General features: G+C 46.8%; 1 protein-coding gene across 2 annotated transcripts; it reads left to right on the top strand.

Annotated features, from left to right (window-relative positions):
• Positions 1 to 685: 685 nt before the first annotated feature.
• LANCL1 (LanC like glutathione S-transferase 1) lies at positions 686 to 19,317 on the top strand. Of its 2 annotated transcripts, XR_014853331.1 has the most exons (10): positions 686 to 848; positions 1,016 to 1,133; positions 8,700 to 8,907; positions 12,747 to 12,882; positions 13,201 to 13,347; positions 15,294 to 15,476; positions 15,872 to 16,048; positions 16,324 to 16,396; positions 17,272 to 17,801; positions 18,919 to 19,317. XR_014853331.1 is itself a non-coding variant. In XM_085065692.1 (9 exons), exons 1-9 carry the CDS (start codon positions 765 to 767, stop codon positions 17,346 to 17,348), a joined length of 1,203 nt encoding a protein of 400 aa, XP_084921818.1. In that variant the 5' UTR covers positions 686 to 764; the 3' UTR covers positions 17,349 to 19,317. The 2 variants fall into 2 exon arrangements, 1 of the variants encoding a protein (XP_084921818.1); XM_085065692.1 differs by having other exon boundaries at positions 17,272 to 19,317.
• The last annotated feature ends 1,807 nt before the right edge of the window (positions 19,318 to 21,124 follow it).

Raw genomic sequence — 21,124 nt, 5'->3', positions numbered from 1 at the left:
GCCTATGAGTTATGGGGACCTAACCTCTTCACGAGGAAGAAGTGGCTCAGCCAGCACAGGTGAGATGCAGCAGCTCAGCAGGGTACAACATCTGGGGTACCTGTCACGCATCCAGGCTGAGTCCCACCCCAAGTGACGAAATACTGCTGGAGGGGAGCAGGACTCAGCACATTCTCCTTGGACTGACCCTCTGTCACCACCTGCACCAGCTTAATGCAACATCCATGTGGTGTCCATCCCCTCAAGGCTGGTGCAAAGGGCCCCTAATCCCACACAGCCTCCAAGATTCATGCAGCCAACTGAACCAAACCCCACAGGTTTGGAGTCCCTACATGGGGATCCCTAAACCCCACAAAGCGACCTGCAAGAGGCCCAAAATCTTACAGGGCTTCCTAAGCTAGGCAGAGACCAGCTACATGGGAGCCTTAGCCCCGGTGTCCCTACACACCACAGGACCAGCTGCAAGGGACCTTTAATTCCACAGGGCTCCCTAGAGCACACAGACCCACCAGCAATGGGCCCCTAAACTCTACATGATCAGCTGCACGGGACTTTAACTCCACAGGGCTCTCTAAAGCAGACAGACCCTGCGGCAGCAGGCCCGACCGGCACAGGGCCGGCCGGACAGGGCCCTAGAGCAGCCGCAGGCCCCGAGCCCGCCCCCGGGGCGGGAAGGGACGAGCGGAGGCACCGGCGTCTTCCGGGGCGGAGCCGGGCCGGGCGGCGGCCGAGCCGAGAGGAGTGAAACGGAGGGCAGCGGGACCATGATGGCGCAGCGGGCGCTTCCCAACCCCTACGCGGACTATGACAAGTCCTTGGCCACCGGCTACTTCGACGCGGCCGGGCGGGTGAGCGGGGCTGGGGTGAGGCGGCCGCAGGGAGCTGCTCAGGGCGTGTAGAGCAGAGACCGTGTCTCGTTAAAAACTCGCTGTGTGCTCGCCGGGTGTGCCCTGTGTACCGATGCCCACCTGCCTGCTGGAGTTGTCTTCACGTTCGGTGGGTTTTCTCTCCACAGCTGACCCCCGAATTCACGCAGCGGCTGAATAACAAAATCAGGGAGCTGCTGCAGCAGATGGAGAGGGGCCTCAGGTCCGCCGACCCGCACGACTGCACCGCGTACACCGGCTGGGCAGGTAGGGTCGGATCCCACAGAGCAGGAGCTCTCTGGAGCAGACTTCGAGATCAGGCTGTGGCAGACCGTGGGGGTTTGCCCGTTGAAGTGGTCACAGTAGATCCATGTCAAGAATGGCGCTTTTTCTGCATGTTTTAGTCCATTAGAACAAGGCGATGTCTTTCTCAGGACTCCCCATTTTTGAAGCAGATTTCAAGCTGCAGAGGGAAGACCACAGTGCCAAAGGGCAGGACTGGATCTGGTCTTGGTTAGTGCTGAATTTATGCAATGGAGTATGTCAGCACTTGAGAGTAGACATGGGAGCCTTCAAAGGGACAGTCTCCAAATCCAGCCATGGTTGGGATGGTGACGGCAAAACCAGTGCTCCATCCAGCACTCCATGAGGTAGGCAGGTGCACATGGTAGATCATTTACCTGCAAGGAGTCCTTACATCTGGCAGCAGTGAGGTAGATGTCTGAGATAATGTCCATCTTTTCTGTTCAGGCTGAATTTTGTCTGATGACCTTGTCTGATTGGCAGGTTGCTCCATTCCTGATCCCCAGGTAGTGCCACTCCACTTAGCAAGGGCTAGTTCTGCTCCAGTACCTGCTGGAAAGGAGCAGAAATGCTAATGTGAGTATAACAAAGTTTGGAAGCGTTTCTCACACTAACCTACATGCAAAGCTTCCAGAAGCTTATCTTTCTCCTATTATGCATTTTCAGCCTGATTTTCCTTCCTTAGGAGTGTGCCCTGCCTTCTTCTGCCTGTTTCTACCCACTGGTGCAAGGGAGGACACACCTTTCCCTGTGCCCCATCTTTAGCTGCTACTGTGTTCTTTGTCAGCTCTCCTGCTTTCTGCACTGTGCCAGGCCTTGGGGAGAGACCCTAGGGTAAAATTAATCTCATGCTTGCTGCAAGATTTTTTGCTGCTGCTTCTTTTGTTTTGGCAGTACATTGCACTCTTAAATGGTAACTTTCTACAGTACAGTCTGGGTGTGGCTGGCTTGTGTGTGGGTGCTGTGGAACTTAATGCCAACAGTTTGCTTGAGAGAATGGTGTTCACTGTGTTGGTGTTGAACTAACGTTGCAGCTTGATGACAACAGTGCCAGAAATGCCTGCTTAAAAATTTTAGTAAGGCAGACAGGCACTGAGAGCGCTCAAGAGCAGTTCATAAGATATGCTAGGATGCCAGGATTAAATTCCAGCATGGGAGAACATTGATTTCATCAGTTGCTGTCTTGGCAGCACTCTTCTCCTGCTGCCAGTGAATTTATACATTTCTGCTGAGTGCCGGCTGATTTCACCTTGGGAGACATTCAGTTTTCCAGCCTGTGTGACCCTGCTCTGAGGTCCCCTCCAGCAAAAAGTGCTTCACGGGTAAAGATGGTCTTCAGTCATGATGGCAGAGTCTGCCTCTGGCCAGAAGATTCAGGAGATAAAGCAGGAGGATAGTTAGTTGATGTTAGGAGTACTCTCAGAGTCTTTGGGGAGAAGGAAAACACCTTTCCCCAGAGGCCATGTTCCCTCCCGTAAGGTGGTCCTAAGGTACTTCAGGTTGGAAAGTGACTGCAGTTATGAAACAGTAGTTGAGAGCTCTGGTAGCATTTCAGCTTGTTTTTATTTGGAAGGGAGTTTCTCAAGAGGGATTCTTCTCTCTTCCTCCCAGAGATCATTCCTCAGTGGGCACACAGCCTTTCTTGCCTTGGCTAATAGGAAAAAATCAATGGACAGATTTCCTAGAGGTCACAGCCATCATGGTGAAGTTTGCAGATGTTACACTGTAACTTTGTCACCCTACTATATTAATTTATTCAGAGCTAGTTTCCAGAGAAAAAATTAATTGGGCCAAGAGAGCAGCTTTTTCCTGTAATTGGTTGTGTAGGAAAGGTTTGTTGAGTGTCTCTTCATGTAAATCATTGCCTAACAGTCTGAAATCAACCCTCACTCTCATCACCAGTAATAAAGGGAGATTTGAAATATGTCTCTCTTGGTGCAAACTCTGCATGAAATGTAGCATACTTGAATGCACTACATTACACTCAGTAATACACGGCATTATACATAATACACAGCTGGCATTTTACTTCGGGGGCCCCTTTCTTTCCCAGCACATTTGACAGAGCCCTGTTCCCCCAGACTGTGCTTGTGCCAGGGAAGCCACGGCTACGGGGCATGTGAAGTTGGAGCAGAGGGAGGGAAGGACTTAGATTTTCAGCTCAAAGGCAGTGAAAACACACTTTGGATCAAGATTATCCAGCGTATGGCTGAGTGCCCTCAAAACACATTTGAATCAGCTTGCTATGGTCTCATTCAGTTCCCCATAGAGACCAGGGCCCCATAGGCATCACCTGGGTGCATGTCTGGGTACAGACCAGCCTCAGCTGTTGTATTTTGTTACGGCTTTTTGTCAATTTAGTGAGACTGCTGGAAGAGGTTTGTTCCTAATCTGTTTCACTGGTATCACAGTGTGGTCTGAGGGAAGGTAAACTGCTCTAAGCTAATTCTGAGTCGGAAGCAGTTCAGATCCTGGCAGAAGCACAGCAGCCTCATCCATTTTCAAACAGATTAGCATGTGGATGCTGAGGAGTACACACATGCCTGTTGGTGCTTGTGATAATGCAAAAGGCCTTGCTCTGAAGACTGCCTTGAATGGGGGCATAGATGATGGAAAGGGAATGGAAGGAAATTCACTCCTGTCACCAGCTGACTGCAGAAGCTAGGAAGCTCCTGAGTCCAGTGCTTACTGGACCGTTGCATCTTTCCAAAGTGACTAGGGAGAAATTCCCCTTCCTCCACAGTATGGTAGTGCATTTGGAGTTTGTTTCCCACGCAAGCATTTCCTTCTCTGGCAATGTCTTAGTCATGGCTCTCAGCACTGGAGGGCCTCTGAAACAGCTCAGCGAGTCCAGCTGGCCTGTCCCATGCACAGTTTTTGGCTGGCCCATTGGCAAGAAGAGACAAGAAGCAGCCATGTAAGAATGAAATCATGACTGAACGAGTTCAGGAAAACTTCTGGAAAAACATTGTTCATTTACTTAAGTGCAGTATGTTAGTTTTAATCTCAGAACCCGGAGAACTTGCGTCCCCTTTAGTCCTGTTCAGAAAATAGAAATCCTCAAATAATCCCTACAGAACAAGAGAAAGTGAGGCCGCATTTGGTGAGAGATAATAGTGTGCCTTGTGTCACCCACATAAACCACATTCCTGCCAAATGCTTGGTGGGTAGTTTTTGTGAGATTTCTGTTCTTAGAGATAGTCGGTATTTGACTGGAGAAGGTCCAGAGCAATGGCATGGAAATTCGAGGTTGACCTTCTTTTCAGAGGGTTGGAGCAGATCACGACTGATCCCTGCTAACCTAACCTGTTGTTGGATTTTGTGATGGGATAAAAAGTTTTACAAAAGAAGCTTTGTTACCCAGGTTTTAAGGCAGGATAAATGCTCAGGCATCCTGAATAATGTGCCATGTCCCACAGTGCCCTAGGAAGGTAAGCTGCAAGCTGACTTCCCAGCCAGTTCTGAATGTGGTCTTCCAGAGATGTCTCACTGTTGCATGCAGCATGGCTTTGGCATGCATTTAGGTGTGCAAGGTGTAACATCCCATGTGTCTGCACCAGAAAAGATGCTAATTATCCTCTGAGCTGGGCTATAAAGCTGGGCCATCCCTGCTCTTTTACACTGTGCCTGACTTAATAAAAGGACATCAGCTGTCTCACTAGAAACCATCAGGCTTCATCACTGTGCAGAGATAGGTTTCTCCTGCTTCTCTCTGTAACATCCTGCTTTGAGGGTGCTGGCTGACTTACTTCCCTGGGCCAATGCAAGGTCTCTGAGATCTTGGTGACTCTAGATGGCCAGTTTGGAATAAAATCCCCTCTTGCGGCAACCTCCTGTCCTTGGTAGAAGAAGCACAGCTCAGCTCCTGCTGGGCAAGGAGGCCTGTTCAGAACAGTTTAATGGCATAACTGCTTGCAAAGGTAGTGCAATCCAACAAAAGAGCAAGTCTAAACTTGCAGAGAAGTTGAGGCACAGCTGCTCTTTGATCAACAGAATGGTCATATGCTTGAGATACTCTTTCTGCGAACTGCAGTGCTTTCGCTCATAAGCGAATCCTTTCCTGGTATTTTCAGCGCTGCTTGCTCTGTTGAAAGCAATGGCTGCTGAAGTCAGGGCATCAGCACAAGCCAACTGCTGGAGCTGGTGCAAACAATTCCATTTCTACGATGTACAGTTAAATCTCCTCCTCTGACCCACTCAAAAGAAATCTCCAATGCAAAGCAGCCCTCTGCACCTACCATGCTGCTCATACCAGGAGGGTGAGAGGAGAGAGGTGCTGTTTACTCTCCTTCTGAAGGACAGTAAGGTGACTGAGCAGGCTTTGAGACATGCAGAATTGACTTGTGCACCCTGATTCCCTGCAGTGAGCAATCTTTGGCATTGGCACTTGACTCCACTGTATTGGCTTCCTTCATACTGGAGGTGGCCATTTCAGTCATCAGAGCCCTGTTGTGCTGTCAGTAGCACATGTTCACTGCAGCCCTGCTCCATCAAGGGCTCTCTGATGCATTCCCCATCACATTTGGCTCTGCAGCAGGAGCAAGGAGCAAAAAACTTGGATATCTGAGAAACTACAGAGAAGAAGGTCCAGTAGTAACCAATCAACAGAACAAAGCCCAGACATCTTTGCAAGTAGCATGCCACAGGCAGCCACTGCATGGCAGTTCTGCTGGAAACAATCAGAGGTCACAGAATTAGGTCACATTTCCAACTGGGACACTGAACACAGGCCTCCAGCACACACAGAAATTGAGCAGATCCACAGCCTACCTAGTCCCATGTGTCTGGTGATGCTGTGTTTGTATACCACTTAAAGCATGCCAAACAAACACCCAGTCAGCAAATCCTACCTTGCCAGTTGGGGTGAGGAGGACATTATTGGAGAGGGAGTGAGGCAGCACTGTGGAAAAGCTTCTGCAGAACAGCACTGCCTTAACTGAGTGAATACTCGTCTCCGACTTGCACTGTCTCAGAAACACTCTGCCTACATCTTAGCACACCGGTTAATACAGGATATCCCCACCCAAGTGACTGCATTTTGTATCCTTCTAGAGAGGCCTCTCAACATTCGCTCTTCATGCTTGGGCGTGCCCTCTTCTGCTGCCTTCCCCGCTCTGGGCCTCACAAATGGCAACACAGTGACCAGCAGGCTCAAGGCAGCAGGACTTGCACCCTTCTGATCAGTATGGGAGTAGGAATTCCTTGAGGAATGAGTTAAGAAAACTGGCTTTAGATTCAGTTTATAAGACCTTCGGGTTTTAAAGAAAAAGGCAAAATTAATGATTCGGGAAAGCAACTTCACCCTTTTGTACAGGTCAGTGTTTTTTTGGAATCTTTCCAAAGATGCTCAGGCCTAGGAGGAATGGGGGTGAGAAGCATTTTAAAATAGGAGAGGCAAAGAAATCAGAGGAAAACAATGCTGAGACATTTACTTTCTAATAATTAAGTCCTAGCAGTGGTCTTGGCAGGGTGGTTATGTGCATAATTAGGGTGGTGTGATGGCAGTGGGAATAGAAACTACTTACAAAGTTAAAAGTTGTATATTAAAGTGGAAAAGTCAAGAGTGCAAGTTGTGCTCAGACAGCTATCAGGCCAGTAAGAGTCTAGAAGATGTGCTAGGTACTAAATAAATCAAGGAGAGTCACTTGACATTTTCTAGCTGGAAAAACAGGGTTCCCCTGTAAAGAAGGGCTTCATATCAACATCCTTATGGACTTGAGTGATGGCAGTGTACAGTCGAGCTCTCTCTAGAATTGCTAGCACTGAACTGCTTAGAGAGAGGACAAGGTTATTAGCTTCAGCAGGAAATGGAAATTTTATACATAATGTACATGTGGAATTGAATTGTCTGTAGCACGAAGCTTTGGAGATTACCCATGCAAAATGCGAAAATGATCTAAGTTTGAAATTGTGATCAGTACCTTGGAAGGTAATTTTGCAGCACACTTGCCCCCTTGACCTTAACACATCAAAATCTGCAGAGATTGGCTCCATTAATTTAGGCTTAAATGCAGGACCTGAGTCTTCTTAGAAATGGTTGTTGATAAGTGCAGCAGTGCAGAACCTGAAAGCAGCTCTCCCCTGCTGCGGGGGGAAGGCTGCCCCAGAAACGGAACACGCAGGATGGTCATTCCATGGCCACGAGCTGTGGGGCTGGTCAGACGCGGTTCTTGTAGAAGCGTTGCAGGTTTAGAAAGGCAGCTGTCTGGTTCCTGGTCTCCATGGTGTTTTTATTGTGGAAAACAGGGGAGGAATGGGGAGACTGAGGAGGGGGAAGGGAAGGCAAGGGAGGGTACAGGTTCCATATGAGTCCAGAACCAAAGAGGCTGTTCCGGATCTTGCTGGGGATTTTATCTCTAGGGATGGGGGGCGGTCCTGACTCACATCCAGTCAGAAGGGGCCAGGGGGGCGGGGTCAGGGACAGGAAGGACACACGTTACAACAGATAAGGGGAGAAATAAGCTCTTATCAAAGTGATGTAGGCCAGTAGCTTTCTTAAGTGCATGTTTGAGGATGGCTCTCAGATCAGAAAGATGGTTCAAGTGTGGCAGGCCCACACTTACTAAGGACTTCTTAGTTACCTACTAAAAGCTTCAAGAGCTGGGTGAAGACAAGGCAGACAGAGGCAAAGGACAGCAATTGATGTGACTGCACAGTAACAGAATTGTTTCTGTAGCTGGCTAGCCCGTTGGACATCTCTAGTGAGGACCATGTGGCCTTTTCCAGCATTCCAGACTGCTGTTTGTGTTTCAGACAAGGGCTCATTTCATGAGTGATGTGCTGCTGTGGAGAATTGGGCAGTCCCTTTTTTCTAGGATGCACCAGTCCTTGCTGTAGGGCTTGGGACTTGCTCAGTAGCAGGAGATGATGTTCAGGGAGCTGTAACAACCTTGCTGGTTCTTCCCAGTGGAAAAGAATTTAAAAAAGAGTAATAGAAGGGGGGAAAAAAAGAGTCAAGTAGGATGTCTGGATGTCTTAAGGGTGCTGTTTCTCAGTGCTGATGGCGTGTCACTTTTTTTTTTAAATCCAATCCAAGCTAAGTCAACCAACCCCTTACCCCCTAACCATGGGGAAAAAACAAAGGATGACCACTCAGGGCTGCTCTGCCGCAAGTACCATCTGCCCAAAAATGGTTTTTTTCCCCCTTCACTGTTGAGCAGCCATCACAGGTACAGTGTATGGGTTTAGGTGGGTTTGTCTAGGTCTCATCTTTTGCTCCTTGCTACTAAAATTTTTGGTAGTTGTGTATAAAATTTTATGCAATTCTGTGCTGTTTTCCAGGCCCTCCTGGGTCAGACCCTGCTGTTGTCTTGGCCTGCCATCCACTTTTCACAAGCACCATCAAGTACAAGGAAATGACAAAGCAGGAAAGGAAGCTCAGGGTTATGTTTCTGGATGTGCCTGAAAAGCCTGTCTGTAGAGCTTTATGCTCTAGATGAGGCTGAGGGCGAGGCCAGACTTCTAGGTTCATTAAAGTAACAGGAAGAGCAAACATTTCTAGTGGATGCAACCTTTATGTTCCTTCTGCAGGTATTGCTTTGCTGTATTTGCACCTGTACGATGTGTATGGAGACCCAGCCTACCTTCAGGTGGCACATGAGTACGTGAAGAAGAGCCTGAGCTGCCTGACCAGGCGATCCATCACTTTCCTGTGTGGTGATGCTGGGCCCCTGGCAGTGGCTGCTGTCATCTACCACAAGCTGCAGAACCAGAAGCAGGCAGAAGACTGCATCACCCGGTAAAACACTTGGTTATGTCTTTGACCTGACCTTTCTCTTGCTCATAGAGTTGGTCTGGACTTGTATGAGGCATTCTCTGACAACTGTGAATACATTTTGTTGTAGTCTTGTGCGAGAAGTAATTCAGTAACTTAGCAAGGCAGCACAAACTTTTCCTGCCCTGGTGAAAGAGGTGGTTTAAGGACAAACATGTTTTCGTGGCAGCCTGCAGGCTGGGGAGCAAGGATATTGTTCAGCTGGTATTGCCATCTTAAAAATAATTCTCATAAACACAGGAAGAAAAAAAGTGCCAAAATTAAAAACAAAACAAAAGAAGTTGGGGTCTGGTGTTTTTTGAGAACACTTTAATTTAGCTTTACAGTCATTTTGATGAAAAGGAAAAATGTGGTGAGATTATTAGATTTAATTTTGGCACTTGCTTCCACTTGCTCTTTATTAGTTGTCTTTGACTCAAACCTAAGATTGACAGCATCCCTTTCAACTGCAGACTGCAGCTGGTTATGATTCATTTATTTCTATTTCCTCCTTTCCTCGACTGTTTTCACATGTATTTTTTTTGGTACTTAAGACAAGAAAAGGACAAACAAGCAGTCCTAGAGCAGCATGTGGTAGAAGAAAGAAAATAGTTAAGGAGATGCAGTTGCAAGCTTTTCTTGAATACGGGAGATTGGTTTTAAGAAGGTGAGAAACAGCCCTGTAGAGAGTTTCCATTTACATATGGTCAGCACAAAAAAAGACAAAACCCCCTGATGCTTCAGAACACTGACTGCCCTTGAACAGCCATGAGCAAGTGATGCATAATAGCAATTAAAAAAAGCCACAGGTGGGAATCAGAGGTGTCTGTATGGTTTGGACACCGAGTTACCACTCCCTTAACTAACAATAGCTTCTGGTTTATGTAGATACAATCACTCTGAGGACAGAATTCACTTCTATATTCTGATAATAATCTGTGGGTTGAATTTTGCTTTGACAACATGGCAGATGATTAATATATTTGCTATGAAAAAGGGAACTAACCTGTCAAATAGTACTAGTCATTTGTGGTCAATGCTTAAGTCCCAAGCTGTGAAAAAAAATCTGTAATTCATGTTTTCTTGCTGAGGTCTCCCTTCCCCATATCCTTCTTGCTCTGCCTACAGTTTGGTGGCAGAATGGAATCTCATGATTAATTCTGCACTGCCATCTAATGGTATAATAAAGGCAGAACATTGGAAATTGGTTTCTTCATGCGTTTGAGAGGTGGAAAAGAGAAAAATGTGGGTTTCTCAAATGAACAGTTATACTGTACTTACTCTGCCACCAATTGCCAGAGCAGTTAGCCTGACTGTGCTCCTTTAAAATAGAGTATTTCTTTGAGAAGCAAGTCTCTTAATCAAAACTCTTAAATGGTTTTTGAGTATATTGTTTAGTTGCAGAGCAGTTGCTAAGCTGTACAGTGCAAGTGCATAGAAAGAACACTTCTATCAGAGCTGTGGAGAAGAGGGGCCTCTGCATTTTGTGCTCTGTTTTTTAAAGCACCTCATTTTTACAGAGCCAGCGGAGAGAATCCATCAGCCAGGTTTTACCTGCAGTGGAAGAGACAGAAGCTTGCTTTTTCCTAAATGAGTTCATGACCAACAAATGTGCTTTTGTACTCTAGAGAGAATAATGTTCCAGGGCAGCCTATTTTCCAAGAGCCTGTGAAAATCTGAGCCATGCTCTAGGAGCCATCTTTTCCTATCACCTCCCACCAATTCAGAAGGTCAAAGCTTTTCTTTCACAGCCAGTGGTGTACAAAAACCCCATTTTGCTCTACCACTGCCTTGATTTCCCTCTGTCCAGAAACTGCCAGTTGTTGACAGTTGAGGTAATAGGCTGATCTGTGAATGGGAATGGCTCTTCCTTTTGGAGACCTCAATTTACCCCTCACACCTGAGAAGTGCATTCTTCATGCAATCAGTCCAGCAGCATCCCATGCATCTCCTTTTGAATGCATGACCACATTTCAAAAACAGCAGAAGCTACTGGCAGGCTTCCTCCCCTGGTGATACTGCTTGAAAAGCAGTTAGAGGTAAAGCAGTAACACACAAAGAACAAGACCAATAGCTCCATCTGCTCCAGATTTCCCCATGAAAAGAAGATATCACATCCAGAACTGAGAAAATCCCTACCACTGGTATTACAATTCATGCATCCACCCATTCCATTTATTTCACCTGCCATTTCCTGACATCTCAGAACTGAACAACATCACCAGCCAGCTTCTCTTCTGGCCAGCCTGCTGCTAGGCAAAGTTTATCTGTCCAAAATCTCCTTGGGAATGCTCTCCATCTGCCTTCGTTTGGTGCCATGTGGAGGCATTAGGCCTTTCCTTTCAATCCCCACAGCTGAGAGAAGAACCGATGCCTGGTGTAAAAAGTCTGTCTCTTGGGTTTAGTCTGTGAGAAACCTCCCCCATGGAGCAAAACACATCTCAAGTGGTACAAGAACTAATCTGCCCTGAGACAGTGCTCCCTCCTTTCTTCTTCAATATCCCTGCTCACTTTGAGTCCAGTGCCAAGGGAAAGTTTTCTGCTATGAGAAGTCATAGCCCAGCATCCTCTCTACTTGGGATGTTTGGTTGCTTCTTTCTTTTGCAACACATTGTTGTGAAGTCCCTGGAGCCCAGGGAGCAAAGGCTGCCAGGCACCTTTTCTGTTCTTCACACTGCTGTGACAAGGAAGCCTGGCAAAAACAGAGCTTTCCTGGCTGGTTTCACAGCAGGAAGCAGTCAGGGAACAGCCTTAAAGCTACTTATCCTGGTATTTTAACAGTGATGGCACTTTTCAGATTGCTGTCTTACAGGTGAGCAGAAAAATAAAGCCAAATCGAATCACACCGCTACCTGCTGCCCTGACAGGGAAGGACATCCAGTCTTTCTGGAAGTGTGATGAGAGATAAAACAAAGGAAAAATTGCATCGAGAATAAATTGGGCTACAAGACACCAGTGTGAAGCATTGTCAGTCTCCATTAGCACTATAGGAATATCACCAGCTTTGCAATATCCTAATAGAAAGGTGGCAAAGAAAATACTTGACTGCAGCAGACCTCACTCTCTGGACTTTAGGGCTAAAGCTTGGTACCAGCCAAGTTGTCCTCAGACAGCCAGGGCAGTACCACTCTGCTGAGCTGTCCTCACTGCTGCTCAGCTCTCCCTAGGGAACATTGCTTTCATGTGCCATGGCAGCTTGATGTTAAACAGCATGTGTAGCTCCACCTCTTACTTAGATTTTTAGCTCATGGAGACACCTCTTTCTCCCCTGACAGCATAGCCCAGGCTATTTGCAGGCATGGAGAGGACGGGCCTTTTCTATCAGGACTTCTGAGCATAAGGGGTGAGATTTTTCCACATACCATTAGCACTAGTTTGACTTTGTACTATTCCTTAAGCAGCCAAGTTAAAAGATAGCCATTTAGTTTGAAAATAGTAATTTTTGGCAGAGGGTTCTGCCTTGCCAACAGCATCACAGGGTGGGCAGCCTTTCTTGAGCAGTCAGCAGGTTTATGCTGACCATTTCCTTTAGCCCAGGTTTTCCCCTCAAGTAGCCTTCCAAGCTGATGCTCTAAAACCCATGCACATAGTATGAGTGCATTGTGAAGAGCTGAGCAGACTGAAGCAATCAGCCAAACAAAAGGCAGAGGGGAAGGGGCAATTCCACACCTTGTGTAGCTGGAAGGCTGAGAGCAAGAGCCCAACCTGACAACTCCCAGGGCACAGGCAGCGTGAAGGAATGAACATGGTTTTGAGTTCCAGTCTTAGTGCTTGTTTACGTGGCTTTGAGTGTCCTCTCATCTCATGTGAATTTTTCATTGTAGTTTGCTCCACCTGCACAAGGCTGACCCACGAGTGCCAGATGAACTGCTCTATGGGCGTATGGGCTATCTCGCTGCACTGATATTTGTGAACAAGCACTTTGGAGAGGAAAAGATCCCTCAAAGTCACATTCAGAAGGTACTGTGCCTTTTGCTGATTTGTTATCTGTCTCTTCCTCTGCAGCTCATCTTGGGGCAGGTAAAAATCAATGCTAAATATAAAGAACTCTGGCAATAATGGAGAAACCACATCATGGTATACCTGCTTTTCTTCCAAAGGGACAAAGCATCATGTGTCCCCCATTGTCCATGTAAATCCATAGGCAGTACTGGACTGGCATACATTTCACTCCACCTGCTTGGGCAGAAAAACAAATCTAGTTCTGTGTCAGGATGCTCACTGTGCTGTGTCCAAGACAGCTACATTTGCCTCACCCACTTTTGTTCCCATTCACAGGTCTGCGAAGCAGTTGTAGCCTCAGGAGAGAGCTTGGCCAAAAAGAGGAACTTCACAGCAAAGAGCCCGCTGATGTATGAGTGGTACCAGGAGTACTATGTAGGAGCAGCCCATGGCTTGGCTGGAATTTACTACTATCTCATGCAGGCAAGAGGCATGAGGGGGGAGGGGCCCTTAGCAGCTGTTTCAGATTTCTTTGAACAAGGAACAGCACAGGAATTGGCTCTTGGTGATGTCTAACTGAGAAAGATACCTTACTTGCCTATGAGTTTATCATGCATCCCCAATTGTAAAGGTTTTCTTCAAATCTAAGATTGAATCTCCAGCCTTGGAGATCTGTGGAGAAATGTGACCTGCATTAACCAGCAGTGTCACATAATGGAGGCCTGTAGCTCAGCTGGGTCTGAGGTTCCCCCCTCATTTTAATTGCTTATGAAAAACTCACATTTATTGGTGTCTCTGAGCTCCCTGCGTTTTCTGAGGTGGTTACCTGGGGCAACGTCAGATCGTTAGAGTGAGAATCGCTGGGAGAAAAACATGGTGAAGGAAATTGTGCTCATAGTAGGAAAGTAGGAAATGCCTTTGTATCCAAAGCAGGACCTGTTCCTAAATGTGAAGGAGGTGGAACTTGGATAAAGGAACTGAGTTCTAGAGTGCCTGAAGCAGGCATATCAAGACAAGAGGCTGGGAGATGCAGTACCCCTTTGCTTTGATGCTTTCTCGCTATTTTGCACAACTCACTGGAGCTCTCTCAATATTCCCTATCCTGGCTCTGAAAAAATGAGGCTGATAATTCACCTATGTGTGTCACTTCATGTATAAATTTACAGTGCTTAAGCACTTAGAAAAATGACAACAATAAATAACATTGAATTTTTAAAACATTAATGGCACCCATGAGCAACACAAATTACTTTGATATAAAAATAGAAATTTTATTAGGCATAACTCTCAAAGCAGGTGGAAAAGGAGGCCATCAGGTTTCAAGTAGTCGATCTTTCCTTCAGGACCATCAAAATTAAAGCCCATATACAGGATCAGTAGAAGTCCTGTGAATATAACTCTCTTCTCTGGCTCAGAGAGGAAGGAGTGGTTGGTGGTTCATAAGTAGAAGATTTGGGAAAAGGGGGATGCAAGGTGATTATTGCCCAGGAGCACAAAATAACTAGCTAGGAGCAGGGGAGACAGCGGTGTGCTGTCAGCCCAAATTTGTACCAAGTCCCTGAGCTTGTTCCCAGGTGGCTGTTTTTAATAATTTTAAGTCTCCCATAAAATTTTGCATGGGCTGTATGGGTCTGCTGCGTGGGTCTGCTGTATGGAGTACAAGGATCCTGAATCTGCCAAGCATGATGCACAAAAAGCTTTGGGAGAAGCAAACAAGTGAAATATTGAGAGGAGAACCTCTTTTATCTCTAATGGTTTTACAGTACAAGTGTTGATTTTTAATTTTCCAGTTACCAGCCTGGGAACAATGTGATCCTTAGATGACAGTGATTATTGCAGCCTGCCATGGGCAATTAGAATTGCACAGATTTCATGTGGGGCAGTGTAATTGGAAGAGGACACTGAAGCCACTCCCTTGCTTCTGTCTGATGTCAGCAGTAAAGTCACCCTCTTGAAATTACCCAGCAACATCTGTGAAGATGCAGAATTACAGCCTGCCAGCTGGGCTGGCCCAGCAACTCAGGGCTGAGATGCTTTAGGTGGTGGGAATCATCCTTAATACTGATTTTAGACAGTTACCTCTTTACTTCTGCTCTGAGTATCTGCAGCTATTCCTTCTCATCTTTAGGAAGAGCAGCAGCAAGCTCTCTTGCCTAGAGGGCTAGGTGACATGCTAGGGACAGTCTTTGTTTCTGGGATGCAAGGGTAGGACTGGAAATTAGTCCCTGCCAAAACGCAGAGCAGCCAGGGGCTGAGTGGTAATTGTGAAGCATGAAAGCCCGAACCAAAGAAATCACTTAATTTACAAGGAGCAAGAGGAAATGTTGCCATAGTTGACTTTGTTTCCATCTTTCAGGGGCAGAGCTTGGGTCTCTTAGGGACAGACAAAATGGTAATTCTCCTTGATTTAAATGTTTTCTCTCTCTTAGCCTGGCCTTGGAGTGAGCCAAGTAAAGCTGCACAACACAGTCAAACCCAGTGTGGACTATGTCTGCCAGCTCAAGTTCCCATCTGGGAATTACCCTCCATGCATCGGTGACACCAGAGACCTACTCGTCCACTGGTGCCATGGAGCACCAGGTGTAATCTACATGCTTGTCCAGGCCTACAAGGTACCAGAAACCTTGCAAAACCCCTTTAGAGACCCCTGAATGTGGAACTTCCTCTGGAGAAGATGCTGGGACACCTCTCCTGCCTGGAAGTAGGATGGCTTGTTGCAGTGAAATCTCACCCCACAGGAACCACTGACTGATTCAGAAATAAGTCTTTTAAAAAAATATTTCTGAAAATATCCATCAGTTGCATGGGCTGTCCTGTTGCAGGTGATGGATGGTGACAGGTAGTTGTGTGTGAAGTAATATATGATATCATTATATCAAAAGTATCCTCCTTAAAAGTAAAAAGCAAAGTCACCTCAGCAGGAGACCCAGGCCACTGCATCCTGCAGGGATTATCTTTGTTTGGAGGACATTGCCTCAGCAAGGATGACTGTTTCTTGTCTCTACAGGTCTTTGGGGAGCAACAGTACCTAAATGATGCCCTGCAGTGTGCAGAAGTGATCTGGCAGCACGGGTTACTAAAGAAAGGCTATGGGCTGTGCCATGGCACAGCTGGCAATGCTTACGGCTTCCTGCTGCTGTACAACCTCACTCAGAACATGAAATACCTCTACAGGGCATGCAAGGTACAAGCTTGTGTGAGGAACTAGAGGGGCTTATTTACTTCTCTCTTCTACATCACTGCCTTTGCAACACAATTTCTTCAGACATGCAAGTAGATCTGACCAGCTGTACCAGACTAGTCCTTCAGCAGTGCAGTCACTATCTGACAGCCTGCAGAGAAGGGATTTCCCTCAGAAGCCTTGCTCTGCAAGGGGTAATGTGAGGACAAGGAATAGTATTTTCTTTTCAAGATTTGCCTTTAACCATATTTGAACACTTTTTGTACTTCTTTTCTCAGTTTGCAGAGTGGTGTTTAAGCTATGGCCAGCATGGGTGCCGGACTCCAGACACGCCGTTCTCGCTCTTTGAAGGTAATCTCAGTCTCTAGCCTTGTGTTTTGCTCCTGGATCTGAGCTGGTCCATCACCAAGAAAAACTGAATACACACTCCACTGGAGCCTTTGCAAAATTCAGTGTAGAGGATGGAAAGGAAACTGTACTCCCTGGGTTTTTTACCCTTTCCCAGAAGCAGTCTGCCTGTAGCACAGGCTGAAGTCGTAGCTGGAACATCTTGTCCTCTTGGGCCTCCCACACAGATTCTGCATACAGGTCTCAAGGGGAATTCTTTCATGGCTACAGGCCTCCTTTTGGTTATTTGTAGCCTGGCTTCTCACACAGTCTCTTTTCTGTACATTTTTAAGGATTTAAATCCTTCATGAGTGTTCCAGTTTGATTCTAAAGGTGAGGAACAAATAGGGCTGCTTTTATGGGCCTTATTGGCTCCTATGGCACTTCGTGGCTCTTGTTAACAGTTCCCCCCAAATCTGCTATCAGCAGGTATTGCTGAAGGAACCAGCCCCCCAACTAACCTAAATCTCCCCAAGCTGCTGCAGGCCAAGGCACAACAGCAGTTCTATCAGTGAGGACTTTGGGCAGCAGTGTCACAAGGACCAGAGTTTAACAAAGCTGCCCAGTGTTGAACTTGTGGATTGGTAAAGCAGAAGGGAAGGAGCTGGAGTGGGGAAAAGACCCACTGTGTTTTCTCAGGTGTTTTTCAATATTTGATTGGCTTTCAATATTTGCTTTTCCTCACTGAAGTACCAAAGTTGCTTGGGAAACCTGGGCTCAGACCTTGACAATTGTTTAGGACCTTTTCTTCTCTCTTCCTCATTCATCCCCTGGATAACTGAGATAATGGGCACCCAGAGGGAATTTGTCTGAAGCACAGTGTGTTTTTTTATTCTCAGGAATGGCTGGAACGATCTACTTTCTTGCTGACCTGCTGGTGCCTGCCAAGGCCAAGTTCCCTGCCTTTGAACTCTAACTCTGAATCTTGCTTGGCAGTTTCCTGCCTGTATCCTGCATTTGGAAACACAGTTCGAGGCTGCTTTCTCCTTTTTCCAGACCCCATCGTTGTTCACCTAACTGTAAATCCATCCTTCTGAGGGCATGCTCTAACATTTCTAGTCTTCTCATTACATTGTTTTGATTTAAAACACAGAATGCAGATTTTGCTGGTGTCCCTTAACAACTCAGGGCTGCAGGAAGCAGGGAGAACTGTACAGTATTTTGTTTGCTACAGAGTTTTGCTATTTTCTGTATCCCATTTCCTGGGAAGAGTTTTCTATTGAATGTTACCTGGTGTATTTAACTTCTTTTTGTCCTAACAAATAGTTGCAGGAGTTTAGCTGCCTTCGGAAAACAACAGATGGGAAACTGAAACTATTGCCCTGCAAGTTGTTTCCAAGTGCTTTCTTTCTGAGCATCCAGAGAGCAGGTGGGTGGTTCAGTATCTGGGCTGTGCCACATGAAGCAAACATGGTGGACTGTGTGTGGAGTCTTTACATATATACCTAATATCTTCTTGCCACTGGCAGAGCTGGAACTGACATGCCAAAGGCTTGTCCTGAGTTTGCACCTGTCTGCTCTAAAGGCAAAGGCTATACAGCTAGCTCTTTTGCGCATTTGTTCCAGTGGCAGACAAGTAATCCACTGCAATCTTAAATTAAACCTTGCTAGTCCATTGATCATCCAATGGCAAACTCCAGTCCAAAAATGAGCGAAGCATGCTTGCTTTTATGGTCTGTTCTGGTTAGCTTTGAGAGTTTGTTTTGCCGTCAGTTATTTAAATTTGTGTATTAAGTGGTGCCAGGTGCCCACCAGGAGCAAAAAGGGAAAAGAAATATATGCTACTGAGTTCTGTCAATGTTCAACCTATTAGCTGCGTAGATGTTACTTACATGTTTTCTTCTACAAGCTGTCCCAAACCTGAATAATTTGAGTCACTTGTTTGCCTTGCAACTGCTTTTTGTAGTTTGATTTGCAACCACACATCTACTCAACTGGAAAATCTGCACTAGGTTAACTGGCTTTGATGGGTCAGGCAGATCAGGTACTTGGCAGGGGGTAAATCTGTTTTTCCATCCTTAGCTGATGCTCCACCAATTTGCTGAAATTTGGGACCTGACTCTGTAAACTACTTTCTTAGCACTGAGCATGAGCTGAACACTGAGCTCAGGGCAGTTTACAGATGGAGCCACAGAGTTTTGTGCTCTTTGAGGGCAGCTCCTGAGCCTGCACCAATGTGGCCATAGGTTTTGATCTTCCAGGGGCCTGAGCTGCTGAGTGCCTCAGGCCCCGTAAAAGCAAGGGAGCAGCAGCAGGGCAGCATAGCCACACTCCTGGACCAGCAGTGGTGAAGCAGGACCAGCAAACCTGGCATGCTCGCACTCGCACTGGCATGTGCCTGAACTCAGGACAGCTGAGCCCCAGTGGCATAGGCAAACCCTCAAGAACCTCCTGGATAGGCAAAGAGTAGAAACCAGCCCTGTAAGGCTGGCTTGTTTCCTCAAAGTCCACAGTCCTGCTGCCCTCACAGGTTTCTGCCCTCACAGGATGGAAGTCCATCAAAAGACAGCCTGAAGTGCCAGAAAAGCTCATCTCCTTGAGGCTGGGCATCCCTGTCACGTGGACTCAGCAGCAGGCATCCCCTATTATTCACAGAACCTAAGCAGCACAGGGAGGTGACTGGGAAGCAGAGAGGATTTGCCTAATCAGACAGTACTTAAAATTACCTCCCAGCTTGGCTGGTGTGGTGGCAGTGCAGGGACACTGCTCTGCACCTGAGTTTCTCCTGGGCACCACTTCTGTAAAAGAGATGTCTTGTGCAGCCTGGGTCATGGGGGCATGAGAGCATAATGTCCAACGGTTTGTACACTGATCAGGGGAGCATCAGGGCCATGTGTAAACTGCTGAGTGAAGCACTGTCTAATAAAAATGCTGAAACAACCAAACTGGGTTATTTCTACCCCATGCTTTGTAACCAGTGTGATTTGTGTCTGAAGAGATCAACATATGCCACAACAGCTGTGCTGGCAGCTTCTGGAGGCTCAATGGCCTTCCACCACCCTCAGTGTTAAGAGTATTTCACATTTTTCCGTCATCTCCAATCCATCTGGGCCAGTCCGGGCTTTCCCTTGCAGGCTGTGCTTTCCTGCTGGGGCATTCTGTTGCACTGCTGTGTCCATCCAAGGCTGCACTCTCCATCTGTGGGTTCCATTGGACACCACAGTGCTGCAGGTTACTGTTAATTGCACCAAAATACACCTATGTGCAGTGCTGGCCACCAAAAGGAAGAGGTGGATCTTCCCAAAAAAGCACCCTCCTGCTCAATGGAAGGAGGACCAGGCCACCTTGGAGAGGCTGTGACTGTCCAGCCACAGAGACTTTAAGACCAAACTGGCAGGAATGGTATGGAAAATGGTGATCCTACCCTCCAGCACAACCATATATTGGATTGCTTGAGGTCCAAAGCCAGGTTTTCTATAGTTTCGGTTAAGGTTTGTGGTAAAGGTCTTGAGGAAGGGGGTCCATCAGTGAGGGTGAGAAAGCAGCATAGTGCCGTTTCTCTGGTCACCCTTCCTTTCTCATACAGAAGCTTGGTGTGGTGCTGCCCACTTCTACCTACCTTTGTGCCACGGGGAGGGAGCAGGACCAAGACAAGGTTTGAAAACTCAACTGCTCCTCTTTCAACAAGCCGCCTGAGAGGGACTTTATCAGAAGTGTAGATCCCTGGCACTTGGTGATGTTTGTCCATGGTGGTGGTCTGTTTAAAAAATAAAAATGAAAAATATATAAAATAAAACCTATACTCTACTAGAAACAAGTAAAAAACATGTTTTAAATGCTTTACCATCTGGCTCAGTTTGTGATCACCTCCTGTGTATATTAGTGTGATCGGCTAGATGAAAAACATCCCAAATACTGTTAACCAAATGCCATCTGTAGGTGTGCAATGTCCCCCGAGACCCTGAGATGGTTTCAGCCTCCAAGAGCTGACAGCAGCCTCAGCTGTCAAAAAGGTGACATAGGGACAGTGCAGGGAGACAGTGCCTAAATTACTTAATTTCTCATTCCTACATATTAACTTTTCAAATGCCCACTGTCAGTGATCAGCACTGACACTAAATCCATGGCTAACATTATTTAATGTTTTTGCCAAACAGGCCTGCCGTGAGCTGTCCTCAGCCCCTGTAGCCTTTGCAGTCAGACATGCTGAGCTGATAAATCCATTTATGAACAACCACTGCAGTGATTTGATGCACACTTGTTTCCCTTTGAAACCACTGTGGAGTAGGCTGCTGTCATGTGGCATGGCAGATGCTCTCGTAGAGTTAATGGGGAAAAGGCACAGCAGAAGAGATCTCAGTCTCCACAAACCCCAGCTTATCCCCCTGCCCCAGCACAGACACTTTCTATCTGACAGGGTTGGAGCTGGGCCAGGTGGAGAATAAGGATGGCACATCCCATGTGCAGTACCACAAGAGCAGCTCTGGGAGAAGCAGCCAGTGGGGTCCAAAGCTGCTAGCTTACGTGAGCTGTCCAGCCAGACCTCACTGCACAATTATGTCACCTTTTCCCTTTCCCCTATTTTATTTTGTCTGTGTTTTTGCACCCCAGTGTAATACCTTGGCCAAAATCTGAATGGGGTTTTCTGACAGCAACACCCGAGGAAACGTGACTGGATCCCAACAAGATCCCAGGTCCTGCTCCAGGCTAGTTCCCGTCACATAGAGTTGATTCATAGCAAGAGATTTCATT

The sequence above is a fragment of the Lichenostomus cassidix genome, chromosome 7 (assembly GCF_008360975.1).
Source record: "Lichenostomus cassidix isolate B80296 chromosome 7, HeHo_3.0, whole genome shotgun sequence".
Lineage (NCBI taxonomy): Eukaryota > Metazoa > Chordata > Aves > Passeriformes > Meliphagidae > Lichenostomus > Lichenostomus cassidix.
The sequence above is the reverse complement of the archived record's forward strand: the minus strand, read 5'-3'. Positions and strand labels throughout refer to the sequence as shown.